A 21,058-nucleotide genomic window follows, 5' to 3' on the forward strand; every position below is an offset into this window, starting at 1 on the left:
CTGTTGTTGGGGAAATGGGACCACCAAACACATATACGGGATATAAAGAATGTGTAAGTGCTAACCCTAGATCTGAAACAACTACCTTAGCTTCTCTTTTTGCCCTAAACCTTACACCAAATGAGATAGGCCAAATAGAGCAACAAATTTCTGATATTGAGGTTGAGGATAACAGTGATGATGATTACAATGGTAGTGATGAGGATGAATATGCGAATGATTCTGATTTGTTTGCAGAAAATGTAGTATATGGTCTCGATGATGTTTTTATTGGTGAGGATGAAATTGGGTTGATAGTAGATAAGGAAATTGATGAAGAAAACAACAGAGACATATACATTAATGATGATGAACTGGAGTCCGATGATGATTTGGCTGCTTTGAATGTGGATGAGGAAGGTATAGTAAGCTGTGGCACATTTAATCCCGAGGTTGATTTTAAGGGTAAGATCAATTTGTCGTTAGGTCTTAAGTTTCCTTCGATATATGTGTTTAGAAAAGCATTAAGGTACCATGCTATTGAATGTGGTTACAATTATTATTACTTGCATAATGGTAGAAGTAGGATAACCGTGTATTGCTACAATAGATGTGATTGTTTGAAATCGAAAGCTAGAATTGTGAATTGTGTTTGTGGGAAGGATAAGAGGTGTTATTTTAAGGTTCATGCTAAGAAGTTGAAAGATGAGGAGACATTTCAAATAAGGAGTTATATTCCCGAGCACACTTGTGGTCACCAACACATTAATAACAAAGTCACTGCGTTGTATTTAGCTGAGAAATACGTAGAGGATTGGAGGGAAAATCCAAATTGGGATTTAAGGGCATTTAAGAAACGGGTTAACAGAGAGTTAGGTTGTGAAGTGAAGTATTCTAAGTGTTACATGGCTAAAAGAATTGCTAAGAAAATGATTGTTGGTGATGCTAGTGAAGAGTATAGTAGGGTGTGGGATTATGCTGAAGCAATAAGGAGGTTTAACCCAGGAAGCACTGCAATCGTGAAATGCATTGGAATAGACACACCTCCACCCTTGTTTCAAAGGATGTATATATGTTTGCCAGCATGTAAGGAGGGTTTTGTTGCTGGTTGTCGGCCTATTTTAGGTGTGGATGGGGCACATTTGAAGGGAGAATTCCCTGGGGTTTTGATGACTGCAGTAGGTAAAGATGGGAACAATAACATCTTCCCTATTGCATGGGCGGTGGTTGAAACCGAAAATGTTGAAACCTGGACTTGGTTTCTAAATCTCCTCGTAGAAGACCTGATGTCGGTTAGTCCATCGAGTAGTTGTGCACGAGTTGGATGTGAAGATTTCACCTTCATGAGCGATAGGCAAAAGGTATGAACGTAATTAATTGTTAAAAGATATCTTGTTTCATATGTGAATATCTTTGAAAAACTTTTATTAATGTTGTTACTACATGGGCATTGCAGGGTTTGATTGAAGCTTTGAATTCAGTTGTTCCTGAAGCTGAAATTAGGTTCTGTTGTAGGCATATTTGGGCTAACTTCAAGATCAAGTTTCATGGAGAGTTATACAAACAACACTTTTGGAGAGCAGCAAGAGCTTACAACAAGGTACGGACTCTTTTTTGAAATCAAATATTTCACTGTAATGTTGTACTAATATGTGTAAAATCTTCGTGTACAGTTTCATTTTGATCAGGAAATGAATGCAATAAAGAATATTTCTGTTGAGGCACATACATATCTAGCTGCAATTCCTGCTAAACATTGGTCTAGGCATGCGTTTTGTAGTAGGAGTAAGTCTGGAATGTTGTTAAATAATATTTGTGAGTCCTTCAACAACGTGTTAGTAGAAGCTAGGGGGAAGCCGATTATTTCTCTTATGGAGTGGATCAGGAGATACGTGATGCAAAGGAGTGCAGCAAAACGAGAGGGGTTGGGTAAATTTAAAGGTGTGTTGATGCCAGCGATAACCAAAATGATTGAAAAAAATTCAAAAGAAATATATGGTTTGAGGGTAATTCCAGTAGATGTATTTGAATTTGAGGTGGATGATGACGATAAAAGTTACGTGGTAAACTTGACCAATAGGACATGCCTTTGTGGAAGTTGGAATCTTATTGGGATCCCTTGCAAACATGCCATGGCTTGTATTCTTATTAGAAAATTGGATGCAAGTGAATTTGTCCATGAGGCGTATCGTGTAGAAACGTATGCCAAGACGTATGCTCCTAAGTTTTTTGGCATGCCTGGACGCGAAATGTGGCCGACAACTACATTAGCCCAACCTCTTCCTCCACCATTTCGAAAGATGCCTGGAAGGCCTACACTAAGGAAAAGGAAAAGGGAAACTGATGAAGGTAAAGAAGGTAAGAAGCCTGCAACTGCTGCTCGAGAATATAAGCAACGGAGATGTGGTAATTGCGGTGAGTTAGGTCACTACAAAAACAAATGCAAGAATCCAACAAAAGCACAACCAACAAAGATGAGGTCAAAGGGTGGAAGGCCTAAATTGGGATCTTGTAGTACTCAACTGTCCACACCAAGTGACATGCCTTGCTCCAGTACTACATATGTAATGGATGAACAAAGTCAAGTATAGAAATGTATTTGTCGATGTAGTGTAAGAAATGTATTAATTAACAATGCACATACTGAAATCTTTAATGAATTCAAGAGTGGATTGATCTTGCTAGTTGCTACTGTATTCTGTATCATTTGTTTTGTTTCTATTCAAGTGCAGCAAATCAGTATTCAAGTGCACATACTGAATTGTACATCAATATTCAATATTCAAGTGCAGCAAATCAAGCTTTGTGTTTTAGTGCATCAACAATGTGCAGCAATTGCTATTATCATTTGTTTTGTTTCTATTCAAGTGCAGCAAATCAGTATTCATGTGCACATACTGAATTGTTCCTTTTATTGTTTCTATTCAAGTGCAGCAAATCAGTATTCAAGTGCACATACTGAATTGCACATCAATATTCAATATTCAAGTGCAGCAAATCAAGCTTTGTGTTTTAGTGCATCAACAATGTGCAGCAATTGCTATTATCATTTGTTTTGTTTCTATTCAAGTGCAGCAAATCAGTATTCATGTGCACATACTGAATTGTTCCTTTTATTGTTTCTATTCAAGTGCAGCAAATCAGTATTCAAGTGCACATACTGAATTGCACATCAATATTCAATATTCAAGTGCAGCAAATCAAGCTTTGTGTTTTAGTGCATCAACAATGTGCAGCAATTGCTATTATCATTTGTTTTGTTTCTATTCAAGTGCAGCAAATCAGTATTCAAGTGCACATACTGAATTGCACATCAATATTCAATATTCAAGTGCAGCAAATCAAGCTTTGTGTTTTAGTGCATCAACAATGTGCAGCAATTGCTATTATCATTTGTTTTGTTTCTATTCAAGTGCAGCAAATCAGTATTCAAGTGCACATACTGAATTGCACATCAATATTCAATATTCAAGTGCAGCAAATCAAGCTTTGTGTTTTAGTGCATCAACAATGTGCAGCAATTGCTATTATCATTTGTTTTGTTTCTATTCAAGTGCAGCAAATCAGTATTCAAGTGCACATACTGAATTGCACATCAATATTCAATATTCAAGTGCAGCAAATCAAGCTTTGTGTTTTAGTGCATCAACAATGTGCAGCAATTGCTATTATCATTTGTTTTGTTTCTATTCAAGTGCAGCAAATCAGTATTCATGTGCACATACTGAATTGTACATCAATATTCAATATTCAAGTGCAGCAAATCAAGTGTTTATGTGTTTTAGTGCATCAAAACCTGCAAATCCAAACATGAATACCAGCTATGTGCATCAGTATTCATGATACCAGCTAACATACCACCAAACCAAAGCACTTCAGCATACAATGAATCAATCTTGAACACAAAACCAGCAAACAAATCACACACTAATTCATACACAACATTAACAGCTAACATACCAGCTCATACACACCAAACAAATCACACACAGTACCTGCAAAGAAAAGAAGTGGAAAAGAAACAACCTTGATTCATTGATTCAACATTCTCAAGTTACAAATACCTAAAACATTGTTACAATTGTTGTGATTAAGGTCCTAAAATTCAAATACTAATCTTCATAAGTACAACAAACACTAACAAAAAAGAAACAAAAAACCCTAACGCAAAGCTTGCACACTGATTCGTCGATTTCTTCTTCATCCTTGATATATCTGAAATCACTAGATCCTTTTCATGTTCCAAGCAACAAACCCTTGAAGTCAAGATCTTGATTTCCATTGCCAATTGTCGCTTCTCCTCCAAAAGCTTGTTCGTCACTTCTCTTTGCCAAACAGCCATTTCAGGTTGATCAACCCATTCAAACTTTTTGCATCCCCTCCAATTTGTATCAGGATCATAGAAAACGCAACTCTTAAACCTTCTTCCTGGATTTTCCTTGGTCCAAGAAACCCTTCTTGCAAATGGAACTCCACATCGACAATTCTCAGATTTCGAATTATGGCTAGAAGAAGAAGAAGACATTCCAAATTAATTTCAAAATAAATTGGCGTGCTTTACTGAATTAATTATTCAACATCAAGGAGAAATGAAAGAAGGGAGAAGCGAGGATGAAGAACAGCGATTATGGGATTTCGAAGAACAAAACGGCATTTCAGGACTTAGGGTTTCAATTGATACAGTGAAGAAGAAGGGTTTCATAAGGCTTAGATCATCACGTGCAAGTCACGTGATGGTCAACCGTTTCAATAAACGGTCAATGCCCTAAAAAACGTTAAGTGGTAGTCTTTTGCAAATGAAAGTATTAGAAAAGGTAGTTTTTTGAAAAAAAAATTATAAAAGGTAGTTTTTTGCAAATGAGTGTATAGAAAAGGTAGTTTTATGTAATTTTCTCTATTTTAAAATATAAATTAAATTATATCAACCATCAAACAAAACAAAAATTTGTGCAATGCGCAAGCACATATACTAGAATCTACCAAAAAGATTGGAAACTCTTAAGTGGCACTCTTTAGGAGTTATGCCACATGGATTGTTGAGATTTGCTAAATTTTAATTATTTGGCAAGTTATGTTTATACTTTGTTATTTCCTACCAATTAAAACCATAATATCTATTAAAAAGAGGAACAATTACCTAGAATAATCCAACATTTTCATGATTTTCCTATAATAATCTCACCTATTGATTTACCATGAATAATACCAACTAATTTACCCGGTAACCAAATGAATTGCTCTATCAAGTTTTTTAAAAAAAAATTAAAATAAAATGTCCAAAAAAATATTTAAAAAATTTCTAATTTATTTTATTGTTCAAAAATTTTTATGTAAAATTTCAAAAAATTTAATCTTTCAGTTTATTCTTTATGTAAATTACCTACTATAGGAAGTCATCGGGTTACCCAAGTTTACTCTAGGAAAATACAACCTAAAGTTGGGATTATTCATGGTTAATCAATTATTGGGATTATTATAGGAAAATCATGAAAAGGTTCAATTATTCAAGGTAATTTTTCCTTAAAAAGATTGGAAAATTTTAAATGGCACTCTTTGAGAATTATGCCACATGATATTTGCTAATTTTTGATTATTTGGCAAGTTATTTTTAAACCCTGTTATTTTCTATCAATTAAAATAAAAAAAATCAAACATTTAATCATACTATTGATTAAAAATATTAGAAAACTCCAAGTGGCACTCTTTGGGAGTTAAGTCACATGGATTGTTGAGATTTGCTAAATTTTTAATTATTTGGCAAGTTATTTTTATACCCTGTTTTTTTCTACCAATTAAAATAAAAATAAAAAAATTAAATATCTAATTAACTGTCTTTAATTTAAATGGAGCTATTTCAATAAAATATAGATTTGTTTTTATTACATAATTAAAAGGTAGAAACTGGTATAGCATGTGTTTATATAAGGTAAAATAATTAAATAGTTTTATTGTAACACAAAAAAAAAAGCTTCAATTGTGACGCAATATTTTTGACATTTCATTAAAATGTCACAATTCTTAGAGTAGTATCCTAATATTTCAATCTTAATTAATGACGCTTCCTACAAGGATCACCAAATATTTTGGTGACATTTGATAAATGACATGATATTGATACCTTAAATGTCATAATTGACACTATTATTTAGAGTGTAATCGATATATTTACCTAGTTTAGTAACCTATTTACTATAATTTTTTTATAGCCAGTCTTGGCTGAGACCGTCCCATTCTAAGGCTGGCCCAATAATTGCAGCCCATCTTCATTTATTGATTAAAAAAAAAAAAAGCAATAAATATAAAAACTGCCATTTTTAAAAAAGGTAAACACGGAAACTCATTTTCAAAACCGCCAAAAATCAATCGCAATTTAGGAAACAGAATTAAACAAAATTTCTCATCAATTCTTTTCAAAATCTCTGAAATTCTTCAAAAGTTATCAAGAAAATCAACTTTTTAACTTCATAAACAGCAAACATGTTTGTAATAAAAGATTTAATGAATAAAATTGACATGGAAATGACATTACAAACATCACGAAGATATGTAGACGAAATTGAAGGTAATATTATGAAAATTCGTATGTAAAATGATACTCCCTCCTATTCACCTTAGGAGTCCCATTTGACTTTTCACGGATTTTAAGGAGAGTCAAAAGTGGGACCCTAAGGGTAGGAAAGAGAGTGGTATTATGGGTTTTTAATGTAAGGGAGGAAAATTAGTATGGGTAATGGAGGGTATAATTGAAAATAGGATAAAGTTACTAAGGGCATAAAAGTAAAAAACCCATACCAAAAATAGAAATGAGACATTTAAGGTGACTAGACCATAAAAGGAAATGGGACACATAAGCTGAATAGGAGTGAGTAGTATTCAAAGATATTTGATTGATAATCTGTTGTTTTACAGATTTGATGATTGATAATGAACAAACGGTACGAAGAAGATAATGTCGCGATTATTATGATTGATACAGGTATGATCAATTTTGTTAGTGTTCAATTTTAATCATATAGTGTTCAATGAATTCTCCGTTATTCAATATAGATTTATAGATTCCAAAATGTCAATTTAAATATCTCAGTTTAAAAACTAACATATTAAATTGATATTTTAAATATCTCAATTGTACTTCTAAAATATTCAATTTTACATAAATGCTATGCAATGTCTCTATTCAGTACGAATATTTATTTTATATTGATAATTGAATATTATAACTAAACAATTGAGTTACATTACAAAACATCAATTGTCAATATAAAGCATTCAATTAGTTCAATAACTATATAATTTTCAGTTACAACAACTGCAATAGAATGCTTCCAAATAGATTCTTTGACTGAAAAGAGGGAGTTTGACATAAGAGGTTCATTGGAGGGCATGAGAGCAGGCAGTTGGGAGGAACTTGAATTATTGTATCATGATCATGCTAGAGCAACAGGGATTAGTTTCTGAAAATCCACTATAAAGAAAATAGATGGTGTTATACATGAATGATACTTCGTTTATTCTAAACAAGGAACTACAAATTAAAGACAAAAATCAAAGAAAATGAACGAACAAATGCCAAGAGAAAGCTAGTTCCAACTAAAAGATGTGGATGTGATGCACACATCAGGATTAAACTGGATGTGTACTGTGGAGACATCTTTGTCAAACAACATGTTGTATCACATAACCATACGTTAACGAGAGTGGAATGGAAATACTTGCAAAGATCTGAAAGGACAACAACTTTAAAAGAAACAATGGAGACCATTAAAGGTTTTGAAGATGCACGAGTAAGGCCTACTACAGCGTACAGATATTTGGCGAAGCTTGTTTATGAAATACAGTGGTAAATGATTAAAATCCCTGCTTTAGAAGAACAATTATATTTGGAGTTGTGTAGCAGTTGCAGAGTGTAAACTAATTTCTGATTGATTCTCTAGAGAAATAGTCTAATCATTAGTATTAGTAGTATGTAGATTACTTTCTATTTATTTTAACATTAGTAGGTTGTATTTTATGAAGAGGATAATTGCCTTTAGACTAATCTCTGTTTATTTTAACATTGTAATTGTTAGAATTAGTTATATATAGACTAATTTATTTTTAATGTCATTATCATTCAATTTATCACAAAATATTGTGTTGAAAGCATCACAGTTTTTGTTGAAAAGCATCACGATTTTATGTGGAAAGCATCACACGTTTAAAAATATAACACATAATATATGAAATGGTAGTGCATAAAAAGAATATAATAAGAAAAAACAATTCAATTTAAACTTCTTACAAAAAATTTATATGAAATGGTAGTGTATCATGTATTGTATTTTGTGTTGAATAAATGTAGCACAGATTTGATTTAGAAAGCATCAAAGTCTTTTGTAAAAAGCAACACAATTTGAAGTAGAAAGCATCATACAAACAAAAAACTTCAACAGTTTTAGGTCTGAATACCATTGTGATAGTGTTGGAGAGTTTGATGATTGTCCGACATCTTGTGCTTGATTGCCTTTTGCCTTTAACTTCAACAGTTTCGATATATGATGTTGAGTAACAATTTCCATGTTCCTCTTCATCTTGCTAACTTCCTCCATAAGCTCCTTAATAAAAAGAATATATTAAGAAAAAACAGTTCAATTTAAACTTCTTACAAAAAATTTATATGAAATGTGTTACTTTATAGACAAAAAACTGCTACTTTATGATTTAAAATGTGCTACTGGTTGTTTTTATAAAAAATTAAATGTTTAAAATAATATTACTTACATCACCAGCTGTATCATGAATTTCTTGATCAGAAGATGCCAGCTAGCCATCGGGAATAGGGATCTTGAGATACATCCCATTTTCTTCTAGCTCCACCTCATCATCATGCGATTTTTTTCTTAATTTCTTTGAAACTGGGTATGTGTCTCCATCGAAATCACCTAGTCCAAAGGATCTAGCATTCAACTCAAGTTGTGCCCTTTTTTTCAAAGTCTCATAAGTCCCATGTTGGATTAAGGGCAACCTTGATGATGGAAAAATACCTAGAGAGCTAACTCGATGGTAAAAGCAAATTTCTAATATGGCTAGACATGAAGGAATATTTTTAAAATTTTTTGTTTGGCATCTCTCCAAGCCATTTCTAAACCTATCAAACACTAAACCACACCAGTTAAAATTTTTTATCTCATTAACATCAACCAATGGTTTAAGCAAACTATGATCAACAGTTCGGTGTGAATTGGGAGCCATAAATGTAATAAAAGCATACATTACAAAAAACCTTTTAAAATCATCGCCTCCATCAGTTAACTCCAACAACATTTTGGAAAGTAGTTGTTCAGCAGATATATCCTTAATTAACCCCAACACAATCTAGTTTTTGTTGCCATTCCTCAAATAAATCATACTCATATATATCTTCATTTGAATTAGTTTGTTTAATAACATCATTAATAGTTAACGGCAAGCCAAAAATATCGCAGACATCATACTCAGTTATAGTGTACTTGCAGTTTTGATTGATTATGAAAACTGAAGTACTGACATCATATTGGTTGATAAAGTACTTAGTCATACCATGATAAGACATCTTAATTCTCAACAGAAGCAATCCTTCAAAACCAATTTCTTTCACAGCACTCCTTTGTTTATCATTCAATTTATCACACAAACAAACCATTTGAGAAGGAGATGACAACATATGAAGTTGACCTTCTCTCCTGTAACCCATCAAAATTGTATAAACAAAGCATCACATTGAAGTATCACAATTTTATGTAGAAAGCATCACAATTTAATGCAAAAACCATCTACGTCTATAACTTACTTCTTTTTTGGAATTGTTGTAGAAGAAACAATTTGTACTCTTTCTTGTTTAGTTATTGCTAATCGAGGTTCTTCTTCCATTCCCGCATTTACGTTAACTTCTGGCACATTCTCTTCTTCATGGTCCTCATTGTATTCTCCTATAGCAGCAACAACTACTTGAACTCTAAAAAACCAAATGAAGTATCATGGTTCAGATAGATATCACAATTTTTTATAAAAAGCATCACATTTCTGTAAATGAAGCATCTCATTTTTATTGAACAACTTACTTTTTCTTTTTTGAAGCAACAATTTTTATTCTTTTCCCTTTTGTTTTTGGCAAAGGTTGTTCCTCTTCCATTTCATGATTTTCTTCTCCTTTATCTTGCTCCTTATCTTCTTCCCTTGCAGTAGTGACTACTTCTACACTGAAAGCATCACAATTTTTCATATAACCCAGCACATTGTATTAAGAAAAGCATCACATTTAAAAACAAACTTACTTACTTTTTTTTTTTGAATCAACAGTTTTTTTTATTTTCCCATTTGTTTTCGGCAAAGGTTGTTCCTCTTCAACACTGAAGCATTACAAATTTTATGAATATAGCATCACGTTTTATAAAGAAAGCAACATTTTATCTTGATTTTCCCTCTTGTTAAACAAGACTTACCTTTTCTTTTTTGAAGCAACAGTTTTTATTCTTTTCCCTCTTGTATTTGGCATACCTTGCAGAGGATCTGCTATTATTGGTTTTTCTTCAACTTGTGAGTAACTACCATATTTCTGATAAACAAATATAAAAAATTCGTGTATAAATCGAAGAACAAATCGTGTATAAAATCGCAGAAACAATAGAAGACAGAAATAATCGCTGAAATAATCGCAGAAATAATCGCTGAAATAATCGTGTATAAGAACAAATTAGTTATATGTAGACAAATTAGTTTGAAGTAGAAAGCATCATACAAACAAAAACATCACAGTTTTATACAAAAAGCATGAAAGTTTTCTGTAAAAAGCAGCACAGTTTGAAGTAGAAAGCATCATACAAACAAAAACATTACAGTTTTATACAAAAAGAATCACACGTCAACACAATTGTTTTCGTGTTGAATTCGAAGAAAAGAACAAATGAAATCGCAAGAACTCACAGCAAGAACAATCGTTGGAATGCCCTAATTCGTGGTTGATCATTCAAGAAATCGCAAGAAATCGCAAAAGAGAAGAACGCTGGAATGCCCTAATTAATCGACGCAAGGAAAAATTGCATAAATAGAAGGAAAATTCGTGTATCAAAGAAGAAATCGAAGATAGAAAAATCGCAGAAATAATCGCAATTCACAAAATTAAGAACAAAAATCATAGAAATCGCAAAGCAAAGAGATGAAATCGCAATTCGAAGAATAGAATAAAATGAAATCGCAAGAGTAGAACTGGAACTCACAGCAAGAATAGAGATGAAATCGCAACAAAATCGCAAAACAAGAGAAGAACGCTGGAACGTTGGAATCGCAAAACTCAATGCCCTAATTCGCGGGAATGCTTAGTATCAAATGAAGAAACTTTGATCCAGAATCGCAAATGAAGAAACTTTGAAGAAAAAAAAATAAAATCCTAATTCGCGCGCGATTCTGGATCGTTTGATCAAAATCATATGATTTCTACAGTTGAGATTTTGGTTTACATGGTTCTCATATATGATTAGTTCACACCTGAACTTTTGCCTATATATATATATATATATATATATATATATATATATATATATATATATATATATATATATATATATATATATATATATATATATATATATATATATATATATATATATATATATATATATATATATATATATATATATATATATATATATATATATATATATATATATATATATATATATATATACACATATATATATATATATATATATATATATATATATATATATATATATATATATATATACACATATATATATATATATATATATATATATATATATATATATATATATATATATATATATATATATATATATGAGGTCCTTTAGTTTTAAGGACGTAGTGTAGTGAGCATCCCGCACACCCCCAAAATCACCTACGGCCCATTCGACTAATGAGTAGTGAGTAGTGAGTACTGAGTACTTCTTTATCTCGTTTAAATTGTTATTAATAACTAAATTTTTTTACAATATATCACTATCAGTAATAATTTCGATTTTCGACAATACTGATTAGTGAACCTTTGGAATTCAAGGGAAAAAGCAGAAAGCTGTAAAATACCTCCTGCTCGTTGTTTCTTTAATTTGTGTACTCTGTCATATTCTTACTTTGCAGATCCCATTCTTTTATACTTCTAACTGAATTAGTTTCCACATATTTTATTGCTCAACAAGTGATGCAAGCATTTTTCTTATAAAAATACGTTTTAAAAGCTTTCTAAAATAAAAAAACATTTAAAAGCAAAAAGAGTACATAAAAGCTAATAAGTATTCTTAGTCCATAAATTATTCTTGCGAAATTAATAATAAAATTGACCTTCATTATATGGTGTAATATTCTAAAATAATTCTCAATTCAACATGACGTAGTCACTACACAACAATAGTGTTCAATATTATATAACTCTAGATATATTTTGTTTACAAACTAATTCATTATCTTATTTGATTCGTTTTTAATTATAATATATATATATATATATATATATATATATATATATATATATATATATATATATATATATATATATATATATATATATATAATTAGAAATATTAAAAATAATAAATTAGTGCATTGAATAATGTATATAAATTGGAGTATAAATTAGAATTTGGAGTTGTTAATTCTTACTCCCTTCCATTTGATTTGTAGAGTACACTAATAATTAAAATTCTTATAATTTTAATCAAAGTATAACCAACAGGGGGAGACTCTTACAAACAAACCTACGAAACATGTAGCTTTTTACCAACAAAAAGTGACACTTGAAACTTGAAAGGAATGAGTTGTTAATTTAAACATCAAACTTACTATTATCAAATACTTGCTATATAAATATTTTTGTGATATTTATCATTTAAGATTTTTTTATATATTGTGGTTAATGTGTAAGAATAAATATAGTCAAATAGAATTTATTTTGAGTCATCTAATCGTGTATTTTGATAATATCAGATAATTTTTATAATTTGTAATTATGCATAACTCAAGAAATATATGATCAAAATATCGCGTTTTATTGTATAATAAAGTGAAATTTAGCAAGTATAATGAAATTGAAGATGTATCAACAAACTGCTCAATCTAAATCTTAAGTTAATGGTTGAAAAGTCTCATGGTAAGTTACACGTGAATGTAATACAAACTCTCCTCATAGCTAATATGAAATATATTATTTTAAATAAGAGGCAAATAAAGTTCAAACCATGGCGTAAAGTCACGTTTTCATAAAGCTATTTAAAAATAAGTAGAAACAAATGAAATGATTTTGATTTCCTTTCATAATAAATTAAATGAAATGATGTTGATAAATCTTTTTTATTTTAGTGCTCTTTGTTGGTCTACATAGACCAATAAAAATCATGCAACATTAGTGGAAAAAACCTCATATGTTGTGATTTTTTGGTCATAATTTATTGCGGTTTTGACCCCAAGCAATAGTAATAGCAGCACATGGCCTATTTTAAATGCTGCGGTTTAACACCGCAGCAAAAAAGGGCATTATTTGCTGCGGGCAACCCAAAACCGCAGCAAATAGTTAAGACTATTTGCTGCGGTTTTCTTGTGGCCCGCAACAAATACTCTTAACTATTTGCTGCAGTTTTGGGTAGCCCTGATGTGTGTGTTTTATATATTATTTTCTACCATGCCCCCATTGTATTTTCATAGCATTTCTCGCGTATTTTGCTCAATTTCCTATTGGTTTTTATGCTTGGTTGGAGTGTTTGTTTCCTATCTATTTTGTAGGTACAAAGCTCTAATTATGCTAGGAATCGACTCTTGGAGCGAGATTTGCAAGTTGGAAGGTCATAAGCTACTCAAAGGTCATTTTTGTGCTGACCAGGTCTCATACCCGGGTGGGTTTCCACATACCCGGCCGGGTGAGCCTCTCATACCCGGGTGGGTTTCCACATACCCGACCGGATTTTCACTTGGCACTTAGAAGAATTTGAAGATGCCATTTGGAAGAAAAAGTTGCCACTCGCACCCGGGTGGGTTTCCACATACCCGGCCGGGTGAGCCTCTCATACCCGGGTGGGTTTCTAGACACCCGGTCAGGCTTCCATTGAAGATTAAAATGCTATGCTGCGTACCCGGGCGGGTTTCCACATACCCGGTCAGGTTTACTCTTGAACTTAGAAAATTTTTGGTCTTGAAGAGTTAGTTTTGCTTCGCACCCGGCCGGGTTTCCACATACCCAGCCGGGTCCAGCAGTTATTTTTGATAGTAACTTCCCATATCCTCCGATCTCTTTTAAGGGGGATATAAATAGCTTTTGAGAGGAATTTTTGAGACAGTTTTTTTTCTCTGTTTTTGAGGGTTTGATATTGAAGAGATTTCTCATATTACTTGCCATAGGGGATTGTTAATCAACACTTGAACATTGTAATTTTAATTGAAGGTATTAGTTTCAGTTCTAATCTCTTGTTCTTGTTTATCATTGTTATCTTTGAATGTTTGTTTCTCCATTAAATTTGAATTTGATTTTCTCCATGAATTTAATTGTTGAATCTCTTGTTAGTTTTAGTATGCTTAGTGAGTAGTTTTATTTCTAGGGTTTGGTGAAACTATGCAAAAGGTCATGATTCTTGTTTGATTTTAGGATTTAAATTTGGTTTGTCTAGGCGATTCAATTGATGGGTTTTAGATTGATTGCATGTTTGGCCAATTTGCAAGTTTTATTCGCTTTATTCTATAAGCGAGAGTTGCGAGTTTGAGTGAACGATTTCCTTCTTTGAACAATTAAGCTTTAATCGCGATAGCTTGTTTTATTGTTTGATTGTCGAATTTGTTTGCGAGAGCAACATCTTCCTTCGCCTATATTCATTCCTATCCCAATTTTTGTTCATGAATCATGATCGATGCATAGTGAATCCTTTTAGCCCTAGGTTTTTAATTATTGAATTTTGTAGGAATGCTAATAGATGATCGAATGCAACAAGAGGGGGGGTGAATTGTTGTGTATTAGGTTTAAGATTTTTGCCTCTAATTTTTGCGGAATTGTATCAAGTAAAGAACAAAACTTAAACTCAAAAACGAAAAGAAAAATAATAAAAGGAGACAAAGATTTTACGTGGAAACCTTCTTGGCCTAATAAGAAGGAAAAACCACGACCCCCCGGGATTTCAAAATTCTCACTATGTTTTAGGCAATCAATTACAATTACATAAAACAAATATGCTTCACTTGAAGCTTCTCTACTCTAGGCCTATTTCTCTTCTCTTCTTTTCTCCTTCTCTTTCTCTTCTCACGCTTCTCTTGAAGCTTCTCTATTCCCCTAGACTTCCCTTAAGTCTAGTTACAACAAAAACACTCAATTACCCTTACAAGGCCAATTCTTAAGAAGATTAAAATTAAGTAGTTGCTCAAGAAAAATATAATGAATTAATTGGAAAATACATGAACAAAATATTTTTCTTATTTTGATCTCACCTTAAGGACACTCTTAGATGAATATTGGTTGATCGTAGCTTCCCTCGTTTATAAAGGGAACAGCCATCAGTGCACTCAACCCACGATTTCCATGTAGTGCACTCACCCCATGACTTCCATTTACTTACTTGCTCCCAAAGAAGATTGGGAAGTTATTGAAAGTAGAGGTGGAAAATGACTGCGGTTCTCTTGTACGGTTAATAGTACATGAGTCACTAGGAAGATCATAAATTATAGGAGACTTGTTCAAAGTAGAGAATAAATCTCTTGGGTGTCCGAATTTATAGGAGACTAATTCAAAGTGAGGAATAAGTCTTCTCCATATTTTTAGGCGTTTAAAAAACTTTTTGCCAATTAATAAATTAATTTAATTAAGCAACTAATTAAACTTTTAACCTTTTACATTAACTAAAAACAGAAAACGTAATTTTCGTAACTTCCAGTCAATGTCTTCTTCAGACCTGTATCGTGGGGAACAGCGCACTGTCTCCATCTACAACTTTAGTCAGGACTTTAACTCTAGGAACAGTAAACTGACTTCTAAAGCAATTGTCCAACTTCTTGGATATTTGAGACATGTACAACTTCCACGAACCAAGTCATAGGCTTCATCAACGATTAACAAAATCGGATATATACCTACAAAACAATCTCTAAAATATGTTTGTTTATTAAAAGTGAAGTCATCATCAAAACCTAAGAGGCCAACAAATTTTATTCATCTCTTGTTTTTTACGTTCTACTTAGATAAACAAAAAAATCCAACACTTGATCGTTAGCAATAGTGAACTTGGTTCAAATTGTGACTTTATTTGTCCTTCCACAGTGGTTCGACCCTACTTTTCCAACTATACTAGTTAGGTGAATTAGGAATTATTTTTGGTAGTAAAACGACCTATCAAAATTTGGCGCCGTTGCTTTTTGCTTTTTGAATTTAGCGTTTGATTTTGCTTTCCCACTCGAGGAACAACTGTTCTTCGAGCGTATTTACGTTTGTTCTAGTGTTTTTGTGCATGACCAGGAGTACCAACAAGCAACCTTTGCTTTTTGATCCTGAAGTTGAGGCAACTGGTCGTAGAACACACGCAAGTGCAAAGAAAAGGAGGGCGGAGGCTCGCAAACAAGCTAAACAGGCCTCTCAATCTCTTGACATGGCGGCTCAGGCAGCTCCCGAGAGAACTCTTAGGCAGTCTACACAACCCAAGGCTAGCAATGTTATCGCGGGGATTAGGATGCCGACTACTAATGCTGGAAACTTTGACATCAAATCCCATGTTATGAATATGATCACGGGAAATCAGTTCTATGGTCTTGACAATGAAGAACCCGTTGATCATCTGCAAAAATTCCTTCAAGCATGTTCTTTACAAAAGATTACTGGGATGACTGACGACGAGCTCTCCTTGTATCTCTTTCGTTTCTCTTTCGCAGGCAAAGCTCAACGTTGGTATAACTCTCTTCCCAACACCATTACTAATTGGGCACAATTGTCTGATGCTTTCCTAGTGAAGTATTATCCCGGTTATAAGACTCATGACTACAGAGTTAAGCTCTATAGTTTCTCACAAGATGCGGGGGAGACTTTTCATGATGCGTGGGAGAGATTCAAAGATTACCAATATATGTGCCCTCATCATGGTATTGAGAAGGAATTTCTTATGCAATCTTTTTATAATGGTCTTGATAATGAGACTAAGAGGATGGTAGATGGTGCAGCTGGCGGCTCTTTCATGAACAAACAAACTTCTGAGGCTATTTCACTCTTGGATACTCTTGCTGAAAATCAATGGAATAGCTCTTCTAGGCGCGCAGTTCAAGCACCAAGGAAGGGGAAGCATGAAGTTGAAACTTATTCCCTTCTATCATCACAAATCTCAGCTTTGAATGCGAAAATTGATGGGATGCGCATGAGTGCTAATACATCTATGCCAGTCAATGCTATGGCTACCTCTAGCCAAGGTGGAGTTGCTTGTGATTATTGCGGTGTGCATGGTCATTCTATAATGGAGTGTTCTGTTAATCCCAATGGAGCTATGGGAGTTCCAGAGCAAGTCAATGCTTTTCAAGCTCGTCCTCCTTTCAACAACAATAGCTACTATCCTGGAATTCGGAATCATCCTAACTTGTAATATCGGAGCAACAATGTGTTAAATCCTCAACAGCAACACTTTCCACCACAAGCACCACAACAGCAATATGGGCAACATCGGCAATATCAGCCCAATCAAGGACCACCCGGTTTCCAAAGGCCTCCTCAAGGCCATCAACAACAGCAACTTCAGAACCAACAACCCCAATCCGAATTGGGAGAGTTGAAAACCATGATGGCTCAAATGGCCAAACAGCTTGAGCAACTCGGTACTCACAATAAAATGCTTGAAACTCAAGTCGCTCATTTAGCTGCATCTAGCTCCTCTAGACAAGCAGGAGCATTGCCCGGCCAACCTACTCAACCACATGGCAAGGAGACCGCCAATGCAATCACTACAAGGAGTGGGTTGAGCTATGATGAGCCACCCATGCCTCACAATGGAGAGTCAAATTCGAAAGATGCGGGCATTTCTGAAGCGATTACTGATGAAGCATCTTCTGAGGCAGTGCACAAGAAGGAGAAAGCGAAAGAAGAGGCATTGTAAGTGCCTCCCATCACACTTCCTTTTCCCAACCGCCAAGTGAAGAGCAAGCTTGACAAGCAGTTTGCTAAGTTCTTGGAGGTGGTTAAGAATTTGCAGGTAACAGTTCCTTTTACTGAATTAATCACACAAGTGCCTACTTATGCTAAATTCATGAAGGACATATTGACTAGGAAAAGAGCTTTTAGTGAGGTGGATACAGTTGCTTTTACTGAACAATGTAGTGCTTTGCTACAAAATAAATCCCCTCCAAAATTGAAAGATCCTGGTAGTTTCTCCATCCCTTGTCACATTGGAAAACTGTTTATTGATAAAGCTTTATGTGATTTAGGAGCTAGTGTTAGTGTGATGCCCTTTTCTGTCTGTTCTAAACTGAAAATGGGTGATCTAAAAGTTACTAATATTACTCTACAAATGGCTGACCGTTCTGTTAAATATCCTTTGGGTATTTTGGAGGATGTCCCTGTTAGGGTAGGTAAGTTTTATATCCCTGTTGATTTTGTTGTTCTTGATATGGAGGAAGATCAACAAATTCCTATTATTTTAGGAAGACCTTTCCTTCATACGGCAGGAGCAGTAATTGATGTGAAAAATGGTAGACTTACACTTTCTGTGGGGGATGATAATGTAACTTTCAATTTGAGCAATGCTTTCAAAGGTCCCATGCTTGAGGAAAAATGCTATGTTATTGATGTAGTTGATGTGATTTGTCATGATAACTTGCCCCTAACTCTTATGAAAGATCCTTTGGAGGCCGTTCTTTGTCTTGAATCTTCTACAGGTGATGCTAGCATTTGGAAGACTGAAATTAATGCTATTGAACAAGCTCTTTGTAATGAAGAGCTTAGTCATAGCAAGAGCAAGAGAGTGCAGAGGTTAGTTCGGCCTATATGCAAAGTTGAGATGCTTAAAAGGATGATGACGATGATGATGAGCAGCAGGATAATGACTTTGACCCCATGGGTTAGTGGGCTCTTGCCCCCCTCTCAAACCCTGTGGACAATGCTTGATTTGGCTTGGGGAGGGAGTCTTGATTGTTGCTTTAGCTTACTCTCTTGTATATATTCCACCGCTTTTAGTGTAGTTGTTTTGGTTGGAGTTGGTTGTTTCTCTCCTCTTGCAGGTTCTTTTGCAAGTCGCGCTTTGGATAACGTGATGAATTTTTGTGCTTCAGCTTGCATTATGAAGTTAATTGGTGAGATCTTCCCAACTCTTTTCATAATTTAGCTTTGAATGTTTTTATTGCTTTCTTAGGATTGTTGCATGGTTTGTACCACTCATTAGGAGTGGGAGTTTACATGTGACCAAAAATATTGTATTGCTTTTTTAGTTGTAATGAATTTCTTTCTCCCTCGATGCCCCTTTGGATCTTTTTGACAAAGTATGTTTCCCTGTGCCCTATGGTTGAAATTTTTAACACTTGTGATTGCTGAGACTGGTCATTATAGACTTTTGGGTTCTTTTTCCGATTCCTTGGTATTATTGAAACTTGTGTTTTTGAGCATTATTATCTATTGTTTGGAACAAGGAAGAGTTTACCTTGTAAGGATTTGGACTTTGATTTTTATCTCATTATTTCCTTCTTGAGTGATTAGTTCCTGGTGTATCATTGATCTCCATCTTGGCTTGGTACTGGTCTTGTTAGCTATGTAATTGCATGATGAGCATGATAGAAGGCGCTCATTTGCTAGAAACCGTGCAACATCGTTTTCAAAGACATAATTTGCCATTTGATCTTTTATTTTAAGCCCTACATTTTCTTTCATAACTAACCGCATTATAAACCTTTTTGACCCTATTTGATCAACCCAAGTCTAGCTTGGGGGAGCATTTGGTTGGTTAGTGGGAAATATATATTCTGTCATTTGGCTCACATTTACTTGCATGGGGTACTTGAGTTAGGTTGATTGTTTCCTCATTGTTGGAGTGTGCTTCTTTAGTTGGTCATATATCATCATCTTCTTCATTGTCCATATTCATGTAGTTTCAAAAACAAAAAAAAGAAAAAAAAAAGAAAGCTCTTGGGGCCCGCAGCAAATAGTTGTTTTTTTTTCTTTTTTCGTTTAATACTAATAATAATCCAATAATAATGTACAATGTAATAAACAATGATTAATCCAATAATCCAATGATGATCACAAATAATCACCAATAATCTCTTTGTAATAATAAACTCTCGATCGTATATATAATATAATAATATGTACGTACATATATATATATACATTAAAGTCCTAAAAATCTAAACTAATTACAATTTACCAAGAACAAAAATTAGCAAGATACGCGGCAATCTTGTCCTTTAATTCGCGCATTTCTCCATTTTTCAAAGGGCGTGTTTCCATTGGAATGTCGTATAAAACCTATAATATAATATAAAATTAAAAGATTAATAAACATTAGATTTTATCAATAATAATATGGTAAATATATATATATATATATATATATATATATATATATATATATATATATATATATATATATATATATATATATATATATATATATATATATATATATATATATATATATATTATAATTTAAGAACGTAACAAATACTTACGGCATCTATATTTTCGACTCCAACCTCCTTCACGGATTTTATAAAATCGTCCATGTATTTCAGCGTGTAGTAGCCGCAATCAACGGAATTAGAAGGTTTGTTGAAAGCACTAAGAGAAAATAGATGTTAGTGCCAAAAAAGCTTAAAAACGCATAAAATCGCAACTTAATTAACACCTAATTTCTAGCATATCACTATGATTTACAATTCTAACCACTTCAACACAATAATATATACCATATAGTGTTGTGTGTCAAGTTTCGTGCAAAACAAACCAAGTTTGAGCTACTTTATGCACAAAAGTGCCAAAAACGCTTAAAAACCCTTAAAATCCTAACTTAACACGTAATTTCTAGCATATGAATATGATTTACAATTCTAACCACTTCAACACAATAATATATACCAAATAGTGTTGTGTGCAAAG

General features: G+C 33.3%; 3 protein-coding genes and 1 non-coding gene across 4 annotated transcripts; 2 read left to right on the top strand and 2 right to left on the bottom strand.

Moving 5' to 3' along the window:
- Positions 1-3,961: 3,961 nt before the first annotated feature.
- On the bottom strand, positions 3,962-4,504 carry LOC130826488 (uncharacterized). The gene is made up of 2 exons (XM_057692071.1): positions 4,122-4,504; positions 3,962-3,974 (listed from the first exon to the last, which is right to left on the bottom strand). The coding sequence occupies exons 1-2, from the start codon at positions 4,502-4,504 to the stop codon at positions 3,962-3,964; spliced, it is 396 nt and encodes a 131-aa protein (XP_057548054.1).
- An 11,941-nt stretch (positions 4,505-16,445) lies between these two features.
- On the top strand, positions 16,446-18,068 carry LOC130826489 (uncharacterized). The gene is made up of 2 exons (XM_057692072.1): positions 16,446-17,483; positions 17,595-18,068. The coding sequence occupies exons 1-2, from the start codon at positions 16,446-16,448 to the stop codon at positions 18,066-18,068; spliced, it is 1,512 nt and encodes a 503-aa protein (XP_057548055.1).
- LOC130827979 (small nucleolar RNA R71) lies at positions 16,967-17,074 on the bottom strand. The gene has a single exon (XR_009047292.1). It is a non-coding gene; the product is annotated as a small nucleolar RNA R71 (small nucleolar RNA).
- LOC130826490 (uncharacterized) lies at positions 18,069-19,369 on the top strand (the record flags this gene model as incomplete). The annotated part of the gene is made up of 2 exons (XM_057692073.1): positions 18,069-19,260; positions 19,320-19,369. Coding segments are annotated over 2 exons (1,242 nt in total), but the record flags the coding sequence as incomplete, so codon positions are not given.
- Between the last annotated feature and the right edge of the window lie 1,689 nt (positions 19,370-21,058).

Source organism: Amaranthus tricolor, chromosome 11 (assembly GCF_026212465.1).
Source record: "Amaranthus tricolor cultivar Red isolate AtriRed21 chromosome 11, ASM2621246v1, whole genome shotgun sequence".
Lineage (NCBI taxonomy): Eukaryota > Viridiplantae > Streptophyta > Magnoliopsida > Caryophyllales > Amaranthaceae > Amaranthus > Amaranthus tricolor.